This window comes from Myotis daubentonii, chromosome 2, assembly GCF_963259705.1.
Source record: "Myotis daubentonii chromosome 2, mMyoDau2.1, whole genome shotgun sequence".
NCBI lineage: Eukaryota > Metazoa > Chordata > Mammalia > Chiroptera > Vespertilionidae > Myotis > Myotis daubentonii.
Genome location: NC_081841.1, coordinates 17,630,658 through 17,646,029, shown reverse-complemented (window position 1 = coordinate 17,646,029; position 15,372 = coordinate 17,630,658). Strand labels below are relative to the sequence as shown.

The 15,372-nt window shown below is 39.9% G+C and overlaps 1 protein-coding gene across 6 annotated transcripts in view; it reads left to right on the top strand.

Annotated features, from left to right (window-relative positions):
- The window catches only part of APAF1 (apoptotic peptidase activating factor 1), a 94,145-nt gene that overhangs the window by 37,470 nt on the left and 41,303 nt on the right, over positions 1 to 15,372 (top strand). For 4 of the 6 annotated variants that reach the window (XM_059681905.1, XM_059681903.1, XM_059681901.1 and 1 more), the window contains exons 14-17: positions 726 to 851; positions 2,923 to 3,054; positions 6,624 to 6,749; positions 13,889 to 14,050. In XM_059681905.1, coding sequence (XP_059537888.1) covers positions 726 to 851; positions 2,923 to 3,054; positions 6,624 to 6,749; positions 13,889 to 14,050 — 546 coding nt within the window. Of the gene's footprint in view, positions 1 to 725; positions 852 to 2,922; positions 3,055 to 6,623; positions 6,750 to 13,888; positions 14,051 to 15,372 lie in introns of those variants that run through there. The other 2 variants (XM_059681904.1, XM_059681906.1) reach the window with 2 other exon arrangements.

Genomic DNA, 15,372 nt, shown 5'->3' with positions numbered 1-15,372 from the left:
CCCTCAGCCCAGCCTGCACCCTCTCCAACTGGACATCCCTCTCGCAATCTGGGACCGCTGGCTTCTAACCACTCACTTGCCTGCCTGCCTGATTGCCCCTGTCTCTGCCTGCCTGCCTGATCACCCCAACTGCCCTCCCCTGCCGGCCTGATCTCGCCCCTAACTGCTCTCCCCTGCTGGCCTGATTGCCTCTAACTGCCTCTGCCGGCCTGATCGCCGGGGTCCGGGGTGTGGGTGAATGGGATTCCTGACTGGCAGGCCGCTGACAGCAAGCTATCCAACTGCCGATTCTGCGAGGAATGGGGCTCCCTTCTCCCTCCTGTCAGGGTTTGGTTTGTAGGCCGTCCACTCCCTCAATCGCATGAGACACAGAATTCCACCTCGCCCTGGCCAGCTGGGGCCCACAGCCCCCTCCTGCCTCAGCGCTGTGGCGTTCCAGAGCCCACAGCCCCTTTGGCAGTCAGTGCTGGGTTGCCGTAGCACCCGTGGTGGCGGCAGTCAGTGCTGGGTTGCTGCGGGTGCCCGTGGGAGCCGGGGAGGGGAGGGACTGAGAGGTCAGCAGTTCATCCTGCTCACCAGTCCCTGCCCACCCGAGCCTGCTGCGCGTGAAGCCTGGCATTCGGTTGTCCCTTCAGTCATTTTGGACGTTACGGACCCTGGCTCTTAAATAGATGGTTCATGGTTAAGTGATACATAGTAAAAAGATTTTGTTGTTGCTTGTGCAGGTGTTCAAAGCTGAAACAGGAGAGAAACTTCTAGAAATCAAGGGTCACGAAGATGAAGTGCTTTGCTGTGCATTCTCAACAGATGACAAATTTATAGCAACCTGCTCAGTGGATAAAAAAGTGAAGGTAAGGAAACATTTTCCTCTTCAGTTGTAATCACCACAGAATTTATTTTCTTTTTCCATAATAGAGGGACTAGGATAAGAAGGGTTTAAAGGACTCCTTCTTGCCTGTTAATCTACTAACTTGAGGTAAATTAGTTTTATCCATTGTAAATGAACTCTCTGAAAAACCTTTATATTTAAGTCCCAGCAAAATATCCAGGTTGTTCAGTCTGAGATATTTACCAGGCAGCTGAGAAAAAGAATTACAAATTAAGAATTTGCCTGCCATTTATTGACTGGTCTGTGGGTTAAATATCAGTTTAAATCTTGCTTACCATGCTTGCTTTTCTGAGGATGGTCACAGAATAGCTTCTTGTGGAGCTGATAAAACCTTACAGGTAAAATATGTCTCTTGAGAAAAATTGAAAAGGGCACATACCCAATACTGTGCATATTAGAATATATTTAAATTCTAAAAGTCAAGTCTACTGTTACTGTACAAAATTACTATCTGAGATTGGATTCTGTTATAATTTATGAAATGCAACCCGAATTTTTTACCTTTATGAACTGGCTTATATTCAGTGCAAAACCAGATGGGTGAACAAATTAATAATTAGTTTCCTAGTCTAAAAAGTAAATAGAGGAAAATAAATAAAGGAGTTTTTATCTTTGTTAATTTTCTTTCTTGTCTCTTGTGCCTAAATTTGGCTTTTAGCTAGAGCGTTTATACAGAATATAAGATAAATTGAAGTCCAAGGGAATGTTTTATATGACAAATGGAGGGGGAATTTCACTTCAGGCTTTTTTCAAAGGGTTGTGGAGTGCTGAATTTGGCTAGGTGGAGTGGACCTTTGGAACAATATAATTGGCTTAGGAGTTTTCCTGGAGTTTCTATCCACTTGAATAATGCTCTGGAGTATCCAGACCAAATTGAGATCTTGGAGAAATCTATTTCTTGATATATTGGACTCTCTTAGGTGACTTTACAACCAACTAGTTAATTTACTCTGTAACCTTTACTCTGAGTCAGACTTGCAGTTGGCCACTCTGAGCAGTTCCAAAGTCAAAGTTATAAGGAGTAAAAGGAAATAATATCAAGTTTCTCTTTCCTAAGAATTCAAAATTTAAAGCAAGAGACAGAAATTAAAAGAACTTCAAAATAAAGGAAACTCTCTGGACCTCTAGGGAGTGCTTTGATGAGATAAAAAGAAAATGCTATGAGAGGGACATTAGTACCTCTGAGAAGTCCAAAGCCCAGTGAAGAGTGATTAGGTAATTTATTTCATTTGTTTATTGTAGATGGAGTAGACATGCTTAGTTAGTCGTCTTACATAGTGATCAGAATGATGATTATTTTTTTATTGTGAACTCAATACTGCATGAAGCTTTATACTATACATTTTCTTAAATGATCAGTTTCACTCTACAACTTGCAAAGTAAGTATTGATCCTATTTTTCAGATGAGGAAACAGGTTCAGAGATGAAATTATTTGCCCAGACTCTTGGAGCCAGGGTTCAAAGCTAGGTTTCCCTCAGAATCTACAGTCTATTTTTTTCACTGAGCCATCTGCCTATACTTACTTATTGGTATCTTGAGGTCATCAGAACACTTACCATACCCTTTGTCCCATTTGATACCATGCTTGTGGGACAGGTATACATATTCCTTAAGAGGGAACTGAGGTGCAGGAAAATTAAGGACTTGCCCAGGGACACTTAAATTAAAAGTGGTATAGCCAGGTCTTGGATTTCATCCTTCCCAGCGAAGCCCATTATTCCATTCGCATATAGCACTTCTCTGCCTGCTTTCATTCATATGAACATCTGAAATCTTGCCCTTGAAGACTAATGTTTTGAGGAGATTCCATTTATGCTATAGAAAGACACATGTATAGACTTGCAAAATAAGCTTTATTAACAAAAGCTATTTGACATGTTTTAGGGAAGTGGGAGGTATTTATTAGCATCATCTACGCCTGAGGAAATCTGACAGACAGAATGGATAGCATCCATAAAGCAGTTCCTATTTTACTTGCTTTATTTCAAAATAAGAGGTAGTGGTAAATTTTATTTTTAAAATTTTCTTTAGATTTGGAATTCTGTGACTGGGCAACTGGTACAAAGCTATGATGAGCACTCAGAGCAAGTCAACTGCTGCCACTTTACTCACAGCAGACATCACCTTCTCTTAGCCACTGGGTCAAGTGACTGCTTCCTCAAAGTAAGTGTGGATAATGAGAATGATGTAGATACATTTGTAGACCCATCAGGACATCGCCTTTGACTTTCTTGTACATTGTATTAATCAGGGCTCTTGGTTGCAGTGACACAGACTTTCATATTAGCTCACTCAACAGCAACAAAAGATATTATTGGCTCATGTAACTGGAAAGGCTAGAGGGAGCATGGCTTCAGACAGAGCTGATTCCAAACGCTTAGACTACGTCCGCAGGCTCTAACTCCCTGTCCATATCTAGACTTGGCTTCCTTTTTGTTGGTTCAGGCATGGTATCTCTGTGTGACAGGAAATAGAGCTATTCTCAGCTCGGCTTATATAGGTCTTACAACTCATAATCACAGAGGAAGAGAAACTTGCTTTTTCCCAGATTCTGCATATTTAATTTTAGAGAAAGCTGTAGTTGACCTGGTTCTGGTTACATACTCATTTTTAAATAACCCTACTAGCCGGTAGGATGGAATCCTTAGATTGACCAAGGATCACAAGTTTAGTCATGTAGAAATTGGACAGATGAGGTGAGGTCAGCTCCACTTGAGTTATAAGTGGGGTTTGATTCAAAAGAGAGATTTTGTTGTCAGAAGAAGGGGGGAAAAGGTGCCAATAGGAAAAAAAATGTAAAAAAACAACAACCCTCTAAAACCAACATTAGATATTCATTTCACGTGTTTGATAATGTTTTATAATTACAATTTATAAAAGAGTCTATCTTTTTCCCCCACTTAAGTGGCATACTAAAGATAGCTAGATTAAATTTTCTTGGATCCCAGAAATGTCTGCTAACTTCTTTTGGATTCTTTTTTTGGTTTGGTTTATGCCCTTTCTTTGTAAATGTCACACCATTTTTGCATTGGGACATTGCATTTTTTGGTGAAGTAGGTAAAACATTTCAGTTTGGAAAACCTCATAGACTCTGTGTTTTGACATTTAAATAAGCTATTAAAAAAATTTATGAAAATATGGAAACATTTGTTGAAAATTGCCCCCTCCCCTTTTCAGGAAGCTGAACCTTTTTTTTTTCCTCCCAAAGAGAACTTTTTTTTTTTTTTAAAATAACGATATAATTTTTAAAGAGTATATATTTTATTGATTTCTGAGAGGACGAGAGAGAGACTGAGAGATAGAAACATCAATGATGAGAGAGAAACACTGATCGGCTGCCTCCTGCACACCCCCTACTGGGGATTGAATCCGCAACCTGGGCATATGCCCTTGACCAGAATTGAACCCGGGACCCTTCAGTCCACAGGCCGATGTTCTGTCCACTGATAGGGCCCAAAGAGAACTTTTAGATAGGAGGTCAGTGTGTAGAACAGATAAAACCCACTTTTTTTTGTGTTGAGGTGGAGGTATGGGCCTGCATTTCTAATCTCTCTTCTTCCCTCTCTTACTCCCCCCCCCCCCACCCCACCCCCAGTGCTTTTTCAGACATGTTTCTGGAGTCCCTGTGCCCTGCAGACACAATTTGAAAACACCAGATTGGATCAAAATAATATAGTAGCATAAAATTATCTTACCATTATAGATCACTTTTACTCAGTAAAGCTTATCCTATTGAGTAAACCACCTTTAAAAATAAGACTGTTGTACCATTTCAGAAAAGCTCTGCTCTATTTGAATGAATCCACTTCTAAAACTAGGTGACTTTTGTAGTATATGTGACTAATTTTGATGTTATTGTTAACATTTTGTAGGGTGAGGAAGTTTATATTTCCTCCATTTATTTATTATTATTTTAAAATATATTTTTATTGATTTCAGAGAGGAAGGGAGAGGGAGAGAGAGAAACATCCATGATGAGAAAGAATCATTGATCGGCTGCCTCCTGCATGTCCCCCACTAGGGATCAAGTCCGCAACCTGGGCATGTGCTCTCACTGAGAATCGAACCGTGACCTCCTGGTTCATAGGTCAATGCTCAACCATTGAGCCACACTGGCTGGGCTATTTATTATTATTTTTAAAATACATTTTTATTGATTTTAGAGAGAGGAAGGGAGAGGGATAGAGAGAAATATCAATGATGTGAGAGAATCATTGATCAGCTGGCTCCTGCATGCCCCCTACTGGAGATCAAGCCCATAACCCGGGTATGTGCCTTGACCAAAATCAAACCAGTGACCTCTTAGTGCATGAGACAACCAACTGAGCCACACTGGCCAGGGCAATATATTTCCTTCTGTTAAATGTAGACTAAAATCTCTAAGATGTAGGAAGGGGTTATTGGTTAGTCAAAAGTTTTAATTAAGAACAAGTTTTACTGTAAGACCTGTCACACCACACCTGCATTATCCTGAGGGCTATTAGAACTCACTTCTTGTGATTCTTGAACTGAGAGAAGCCAATGAAAATATGTAAGTCTAAAGCTGCCCCCATGTAACTTGCTCCTCTGAGGAACTGGGTTCACCTGGTACTGGTTGGGATAAAGGAACCAAGCATGGAGATGACCGTGAAGAACAGGACTTCCCTCACTTACTCATCATTTCCTAAAGATTTAAATTAATTGTGGGGGATACTTGGTTTACCCTTTTGTGTTTAGTTTAGTTGGCATAAATCACCAGAGATTACTATTGTCCCCTTTATTTGCATTTTTAAATACTTTTCAACTATACCCAAAAGGAGAGGAGACAGTAATGAACTCCTCTGCTATCCACCATCTAGCTCCAACAATTATCAACATTTTCCCAATCTTATTTTATTTTCCCACAAACCCCAATTTTTTTTTGGACTAGAGCATTTTTAGCAAATCCTAGATATCATCTCATATCACCCCAAAATACTTCATGTACACATTTCCCCATTAATCTCAAAACATATCTTTCTACCATGGGTTGATTGGGGTCAGAATCTGAAGTTCAGGTGGCATTTGATTGTTATTATGCCTCTTAAGTCTTGCTTATTCTATAAAAGTTCCCCTTTCTCTCTGCCTCTATTTTTTTATGCCATTGTTTGGTTAGAGAAATTGAATCATTTATCCTGTGTAATGTCCCACATGCTGAATTTGGTTGATAGATTCCTGAGAGTATTGTTTAATTTACTCTTCTAACCCCTTATATTTCCTGTCATATATTTACTAGTATATCTATCTTTGCTATCCTTGTACTTTTGAGTCATTTTTTAGAGCATTAATAGATTTTAACTTAGCACACTCAAGGTTTGCATTGGGAAATCTTAGAAATGACCACTTTTTGAGTTGGGTAATCTAGCACCTAAAAGAATTTGGGGTGATTTATTTTGCATATTACTTATTATAAAACTGAGTAGAATAATAATGAATCCAAACCACCTTGTTAAAATAAGCAATAATTGTTCAGTTACTTAGTGCTCAAACTAAAAGTCCAGGCGAGCCTTGAGTCCCTGAGTGGATTTAGGTGCTGACCTAAGGGTTGCCCCATTACTTGTTAATCACAAGTTCCCCTTTGTGTTACTGCAAATTGAACATCTGCCTGTAACTGGAAAAGCTTAAGTGAAATGGAAGAAAGAACTTCACATGACTTCTAACTTTCCTCCATTCAGTATTAGTTTTTTAGTTATATTTTTATCTTTCTCAAATAGCTCTGGGATTTGGATCAAAAACAATGTCGAAATACCATGTTTGGCCATACCAATTCAGTCAATCACTGCAGATTTTCACCAGATGATAAGTTTTTGGCTAGTTGTTCAGCTGATGGAACATTAAAGGTATGCTTTTGTTTATCATTAAAATGGGTTGTAATTTTATAGCCTTAGAATTGGGTTATGAATTAGGCTTGTTTCACATTTCTGCAGAAAGAGCTTCAACTTCCAGGACCTTATTTAATGTAACTGTAATTGCTTGTCATAATGATTGTTTATTCATGGTTTACTACCTTATGCTTTAAAGTTCATAAATTCGAAAAAAGTTTAGTTCAGTCCCCTAAGTCAGCAGTCACCAACCCGTGGTTTACGGACCACTGGTGGCCCATGAGATCCGAAAGGTTGGTGACTGCTGCCCTAAATTATAGTTCTAAAAAACCTAAATTCTTCCTCCTTAAAATTTCACCTAACTTCTCCAATAATCTCACTCTTTTTTTTTTCTTGTTTCTACAATCATTCTAGTCTGTTTATTGATTCTCCTTTCTTCCTTTGTTAATTTTTTATTAATTTTTCTTAACATATTTGAATTGCTTCTATGTCTTGGCAATGAACGTGTTACAAACTTTGTCACATTTGTATTTTCCATTGGTAAAATTTATTGATTTTAATATATTCTATTTCACTATGACTCATTACCTGTTTTTATATTATGTCTTTGTCGTTTTCATCAGTGGAAAACTGGTGCTGCAAAATAATAAATGTATTAAAAATTTAAAAAAAAAGATTGTATATGGTAAAAAAAAAAAAGTCCAACCCACCTTTGACTTCCTTGTCTTTTGGTCTACCTTTCCCCTCCCATTCTATAGTGTTTGCTGTGGGTTCCTGCAGTCATCCTTCATGTCTAATAGCAGCTTTCTAAGATGCACTCTTCATTCCTCCTTAGCCCAGTGCGGAGCTGCTAGAGAATCCTCCCTACCTCTATTTTCATCTTGCCACTTTTAGCTGGGGTGAAAAGGTACCATGTTATAAATTGTGATAACCCAGGTTCATTAGGTATTAATTCGAAGGCTCTTCACCTTCCATCATTCTGCTGCCTCTGTTCCTATCAAATTTCTTTTTTTTCTTTTTGATGATTAAGGTATTTTCTCTCTCTCTCTTTTTTTTATTGCTTAAAATATTACAAAGAGCCGAAACCGGTTTGGCTCAGTGGATAGAGCGTCGGCTTGCGGACTGAGGGGTCCCAGGTTCGATTCCGGTCAAGGGCATGTACCTGGGTTGCGGGCACATCCCCAGTAGGAGATGTGCAGGAGGCAGCTGATCGATGTTTCTCTCTCATCGATGTTTCTAACTCTCTATCTCTCTCCCTTCCTCTCTGTAAAAAATCAATAAAATATATATATATTTAAAAAAAAATATTACAAAGAGTAGTACATTTGTCTCCTTTTTTTTGCCCCTTGACCTTCCCCCAGCCTCCCCTACCCCCCAGTGTCTTGTGTCCATTGGTTATGCGTATATGCATGCATACAAGTCTTTTGGTTGATCTCTTACCCCCCCACCCCCCAACCCTCCCCAACCTTCCTGCTGTATTTTGACAGTCTGTTTAATGCTGCTCTGCCCCTGTATCTATTTTTGTTCATCAGTTTATAATGCTCTTTATTATCCATAAATGAGTGAGATCATGTGGTATTTTTCTTTCACTGACTGGCTTATTTCACTTAGCATAATGCTCTCCAGTTCCATCCATGCCGTTGCAAATGGTAAGAATTTCTTCTTTTATACAGCAGCATAGTATTCATTGTGTATATGTACCACAGTTTTCTAATCCATTCATCTGTTGATGGGCACTTAGGCTGTTTCCAGATCTTAGCTATGGTAAATTGTGCTGCTATGAACATAGGGGTGCATATATCCTTTCTGATTGGTGTTTCTGGTTTCTTGAGATATATTCCTAGCAGTGGGATTAATGGGTCAAATGGAAGTTCCATTTTTAACTTTTTGAGGAAACTCCATACTGTCTTCCATAGTGGCTACACCAGTCTGCATTCCCACCAGCAGTGCACGAGTGTTCCCTTTTCTCTACATCCTCTCCAGCACTTGTCGTTTGTTGATTTGTTGATGATAGCCATTCTGACAGGTGTGAGATGGTACCTCATTGTCGTTTTGATTTGCATTTCTTGGATGATTAGTGACTTTGAGCATGTTTTCACATGTCTCTTGGCTTTCTGAATGTCCTCTTTTGAAAAGTGTCTATTTAGGTCTGTTGCCCATTTTTTGATTGGATTGTTTATCTTCCTTTTGTTAAGTTGTATGAGTTCCTTGTACAGGTTGGAGATTAAACCCTTATCGGTGATAACATTGGCAAATATGTTCTCCCATGCAGTGGGCTTTCTTGTTGTTTTGTTGATGGTTTCTTTTGCTGTGCAGAAGCTTTATATTTTGATGTAGTCCCATTTGTTTATTTTCTCTTTAGTTTCCAATGCCCTAGGACAGTGATGGCGAACCTATGACACGCGTGTCAGAGGTGACACGCAAACTCATTTTTTTGGTTAATTTTTCTTTGTTAAATGGCATTTAAATATTCTATCTAATAAAAGGCAAAAAGGGTAATTGACTGTACCTTCACTATGCTTCCCATTGGCTAATCAGGGTGATATGCAAAATAACTGCCAACCAAGATGGCGGCCGGCAGCCACGCAGCTGAAGCGAGCAGGAGGCTTGCTTGCTCCAGTAATGGAGGAACCCAAGGTTCCCCGCCTGTCACGGCCCGGCTCTCAGCTCCAGTGACAGCAATAAAGTTTCAATTATAGAAACTAAACAAACCCCAGATACCTGCTTTCAGCAGGCCGTGGCCTCAGAGCTAGAGCCGGCTCTCAGCTCCAGTGACAGCAATGAAGTTTCAATTATAGAAGGTAAATAAATCCCAGAATAAAAAAAAAAAAAGAAAAGAAAAAAAGGAGAGGCTGGGAGCTTCAGTCACCGGCCAGGCTGAAAATGGCCCTCAGCCCCTCACCCAGGCTGGCCAGGCACCCCAGTGGGGACCCCCACCCTAAAGGGGGTGTGGCCAACCTGAAAACAGCCATTAGCCCCTCATCCAGGCTGGCCAGGCACCCCAGTGGGGACCCCTACCTTGAAGGGGGTTTGACTAGCTGCAAATAGCCATCAGCCCCTCACCCAGGCTGGCCAGGCACCCAAGCAGGACCCCCACCCTGATCCGGGACACCCTTCAGGGCAAACCACCCGGCCCCCACCCGTGCACCAGGCCTCTATTCTATATAGTAAAAGGGTAATATGCAAACTGACCCTAACAGCAGAAAGACTGGGAATGACTGGTTACTATGACACACACTGACCACCAGGGGGCAGATGCTCAATGCAGGAGCTGCCCTCTGGTGGTCAGTGCGCTCCCACATGGGGGAGCTCTGCTCAGCCACAAGCCAGGCTGATGGCTGCCAGTACAGTGGTGGTGGTGGGAGCCTCTCCTGCCTCCTCAGCAGCGCTAGGGATGTCTGACTGCAGCTTAGGTCTGCTCCCCGCTGGCAAGTGGATATCCCCCGAGGGCTGCTGGGCTGCCAGAGGGATGTCTGATTGCCATCTTAGGCCCTATCCCCCAGGGAGCGAGCCTAAGTCAGCAGGTGGTTATCCCCTGAGGGGTCCCAGACTGCGAGAGGGCACAGGCCGAGCTGAGGGACCCCCCCCCCCCAGGGCACAAATTTTTGTGCACCGGGCCTCTAGTATAAAATAAATATCAAAAATATAAGTCTTTGTTTTACTATGGTTGCAAATATCAAAAAATTTCTATATGTGATACGGCACCAGATTTAAGTTAGAGTTTTTCAAAATGCTGACACGCCGAGCTCAAAAGGTTCGCCATCACTGCCCTAGGAGATGTATCGGTGAAGAAATTGCTTCGGCATATGTCTGAGATTTTGTTGCCTTTGGATTCCTCTAGTATTTTTATGGTTTTCCATCTTACATTTAAGTCCTTTATCCATTTTGAGTTTATTTTTGTGTATGGTGTAAGTTGATGGTCTAGTTTAATTTTTTGCATGTATCTGTCCAATTTTCCCAGCACCGTTTATTGAAGAGACTGTCTTGACTCCATTGTATGTTCTTGCCTCCTTTGTCAAATATTAATTGAGCATATTGGTTCGGGTCGATTTCTGGGCTCTCTATTCTATTCCATTGATCTATATGTCTGTTCTTGTGCCAGTACCAGGCAGCTTTGAGAACAGTAGCTTTATAATACAGCTTCATATCTCCTATCAAATTTCTGTATTCTCCCTCCCATATATTAAGCACTAATTGTCACTTCTAGGCAGGGTAATTTTGAGGGCTTATTTCAGCTAGTGTTTCTATATATGTTTCTTTTAGTTCTTAGTGTTTTTATGGGGTTTTGTTTTTTTGCCTACAGTTTACTTGTCCATAGTTTTTAATGACCTTTAAAACTATGCAAAGCCTTCTTCAGAAAGTATTCTTTTATAACATCCATCTGGTTCTGAGTATATATGTATGTATCTATCTGTATACCTATGTTGGTAGGTAGGTAGGTAGATAGATAAATGAAAGAAAGAAAAAGGAAGGAAGGGAGGGAGGGAGGGAGGGAGGGAGGGAGGGAGGGAGGGAGGAAAGAGAAAGGAAGGAAGGAAGGAAGGAAGGAAGGAAGGAAGGAAGGAAGGAAGGAAGGAAGAAGAGAGAAAAGAAAGAGAGGAAGAAAGAAAGAGAGGAAGAAAGAAAGGCAATTGCTTGGTTTGTCTTCCGATTTCTACTTGTAAATGTTTTCTGTTTAGTTCATTTTCATGTGTCTTGTATTTCTCTGGTAAGGTTGAATATAGGTTTATGATTGGCAGAGACCTTGTCATCTTCTTGTTGTATCTCTTTGATGTTCGTAGAACACAGTTAAACTTAAAACATGCAAACAATTCATTGTATTGGCATATACCTCTTCCAAGGAAATACTTGAACCCCTTTGGGCACTTTTTTTGTTAGATTCTCTAGAAAAGGAGATACGTTAAAGCTACTAGGTGACTCCTAAATTATAGCAAGGTAAATTCTCTTGATACTGATCCTCTGGTTGAATCTTTCTTAATTTTAATAAAATAAATATTTTTATTGATTTCAGAAAGGAAGGGAGAGGGAGAGAGAGATAGAAACATCAATGATGAGAGAGAATCGTTGATCGGCTGCCTCCTCTACATCCCCACTGGGGACTGAGCCTGCAACCCAGGCATGTGCCCTGACCAGGAATTGAACCATGACCTTCTGGTTCACAGGTCAACACTCAACCACTGAGCCATGCCAGCTGGGCTGGCTGTCATTTTTTTTTTTTTAATTAAATCTTTATTGTTCAGATTATTACATTTGTTCCTCTTTCCCCCCCCCCCCCCATAACTCCCCTCCTCCCAGTTCCCGCCCCACCCTCCGCCCTCACTCCCCACCCACTGTCCTCATCCATAGGTGCACGATTTTTGTCCAGTCTCTTCCCATATCTCCCACACCCCTTTCCCCCCCAAGAATAGTCAGTCCATTCCCTTTTTATGTCCCTGATTTTATTATAATCAACAGTTCATTCTGTTCATCAGATTATTTATTCACTTGATTCTTAGATTCACTTGTTGATAGATGCATATTTGTTGTTCATAATTTGTATCTTTACCTTTTTCTTCCTCTTCCTCTTCTTAAAGGATACCTTTCAGCATTTCATATAATCCTGGTTTGGTGGTGATGAACTCCTTTAGCTTTTCCTTATCTGTGAAGCTCTTTATCTGACCTTCAATTCTGAATGATAGCTTTGCTGGATAAAGTAATCTTGGTTGTAGGTTCTTGGTATTCATCACTTTGAATATTTCTTGCCTCTCCCTTCTGGCCTGCAAAGTTTCTGTTGAGAAATCAGCTGACAGTCGTATGGGTATTCCCTTGTAGGTAACTGAGTTTCTTTCTCTTGCTGTTTTTAAGATTCTCTCTTTATCTTTTGCTCTTGGCATTTTAATTATGATGTGTCTTGGTGTGGTCCTCTTTGGATTCCTTTTGTTTGGGGTTCTCCGCGCTTCTTGGACCTGTAAGTCCATTTCTTTCACCAGGTGGGGGAAGTTTTCTGTCATTATTTCTTCAAATAGGTTTTCAATATCTTGCTCTCTCTCATCTTCTGGCACCCCTATAATTCTGATGTTGGTACGCTTGAAGCTGTCCCAGAGGCTCCTTACACTATCCTCGCATTTTTGGATTTTTTTCATTTTGCTTTTCCGGTTGGATGTTTTTTGCTTCCTCGCATTTCAAATCATTGACTTGATTCTTGCGCTCCTCTGGTCTGCTGTCGGGCGTCTGTATAATATTTGTTATTTCAGTCCGTGTATGCTTAATTTCTAGTTGGTTCCCCAATATAAGATCGAGGGTCTTATTAGTTTTCGTGTAGATCTCATTAAGTTTATCGGCAGCTTCTAAACAGTTCTTGAGAGACCTTAAAAGTGTGGTTCTGAACTCTATATCTTCCTTTGACAATTTTGTCCTGTTTCTTTGTCTCCGCATTTTGTTATGCTTCCTTGGTGCACCCCCTAGTGGTCTTTGTTCGCAGTCTTATAGTTAAATCTTGATTGTTGTGGCTAATTCCAGGGAGGGTTTGACCTCCAGGCCAAGTGGCTATCCTGGCTGTCATTTTTAATGTTGAACTCCTGATGTCAGACTCTTTAGATCTTTTGTGTTGATCTGATCGGGTATTCAGAGAAAAATCTTCAGTCTTCTATCTGTAGAGTATGTCTGTCTGACAAGTTCTGAGATTTCCAGGCAGAGCTTTCAGCATATCTTCTAATTTCCCTTTTTGCAGAATGGTTTCTCTGGATGCTAGATTATAACTTGGCTTGGACTGGGTCTTGTGTTCACATCTACTGCATGCTGTCATGCAGTAGATGTGAAGCGCATTTCACACGTGGCACAGCAGAGGGCAGCAGTCGCAAGTTGTTTGTCTTCGTCTCACTTTTCTTCCAAGCTCATCCTACTGTCCACACAGCTTTCTCCACACATGCAAGGCTCTTTGAACATTTTATTTAGTTTTCCATTCTGCATTTCAGGCAGTGCTTCTAATTGTTTTCTTTTTAGGAATATACTGAATGAAACTGGAGTTCTTAATTTAAAAGTTTTATAAAAATAATAAATAAAAGTAATCATTAGGTAAAGTGAGTAGTTTGCGGGATATTTAATCCTGGTGGCACTCTAGAGGTGTGATTTGAGATTAAAATAAACTTAAAATGTTTTGGTTATGTTTGTAATTAAAGCTTTGGGATGTGAAATCAGCAAATGAGAGGAAAAGCATTAATGTGAAGCAGTTCTTCCTAAGTTCGGAGGAGCCTCAAGAGGATATAGAAGTGATCGTGAAATGTTGTTCGTGGTCTTCTGACGGTTCTAAGATAATGGTGGCAGCAAAAAATAAAATCTTTGTAAGTACCAATATTTTAAAAAGCCAAATTTAAAGAAAATTAAAACTTCTGTTGATTTTTGCATTTTTACATTGTTTATTGAAATAAATAAAGTATAGCTACATGATTTAGCTCTGTGCTCTAGGGGATGTCAATAGGCCTTGTGAGAAATGGTCTCCATGGTCATACAGGTTTAGGAATGGCATGTATTGCTTCCCTCTTATAAGTAATTAGTGTGTACTAACCTATTTAAGGCTTCAGGAAGTCCTACAGTACAGAAACAATTGGTGTTGTTTAATCCAGTGTTCCTCAGATTTATTAAGAGCATAGAATACTTTCTGTATCACTTCTTGTTGTTGTTTTAAAATTTTGAATATGTTGATTCAGGTGATTAAAACTTTTTTTTTAATCCTCACCTGAGGACATGTTTTCATTGATCTTGGAGCTAGAGGGAAGGAGAGAGCTAGAGAGAGAGAGAGAGAAAGAAACCTTAATTGGCTTCCTCCTGTAAGCACCCGAACACTAGGGATCAAACTCGAAACCTGGGTACATGCCCTGACCAGGAATCGAACCTGCAACCCTTCGGTGTACAGAATGACGCCCCAACCACCTGGCCAGGATTTAGGTGATTTTCAAAGTGCTTTCTTACCCCTAAAATTTTGTGATTTTGTGACTGATAAGCAAAAAATACTCATCAATGCCTGAAGACAATTGTGAGATTTCTATGAAGTAAATGAGGAAGATGCAAAAAAAGTAAAAGACAAGGAAATGCCTTCCTCCTCTTTCAAATCTAATAATAGCTTGTATTTGTAATTTCTTTTCATATAAATACCCAAGGGACAAGCAGATTGCAATTGCCCAATGATAATAATGAGACAAATGAGGTTTAGAACAGCCAAGGAATTTGTTCAAAGTTACATCATGACTTGGAGAGCCAGGTTTTATGGCTCAGCAACATTCCATTCTAACAGTAATTTTAGAAGACTTGAATAAGAGATATTACAGTTTTATTTTTAGCTTTATTGAGGTATAATTGACAAATAAAATGTAAGATATTTGAAGTGTATAATGTGATGATTTGATATATCACTATACACTATGAAAGGATTCCCCCAATCAAAATAATACAAGGGTTATCTCACATGTTTACCTTTTTTTGATGAGAACATTTAAGTTTTATTCTCTTCATAAATTTCAGTTATGCAATAGTGTTCTTAACTATAGTCACCATGTTATACATTAGATCCTCATACCTTATTCATCTTATAACTGAAAGTCTATATTCTTTTACTAACTTATCCCTTTTGCCCTCATTTCAGATATTACATTTTAAAGAACACATT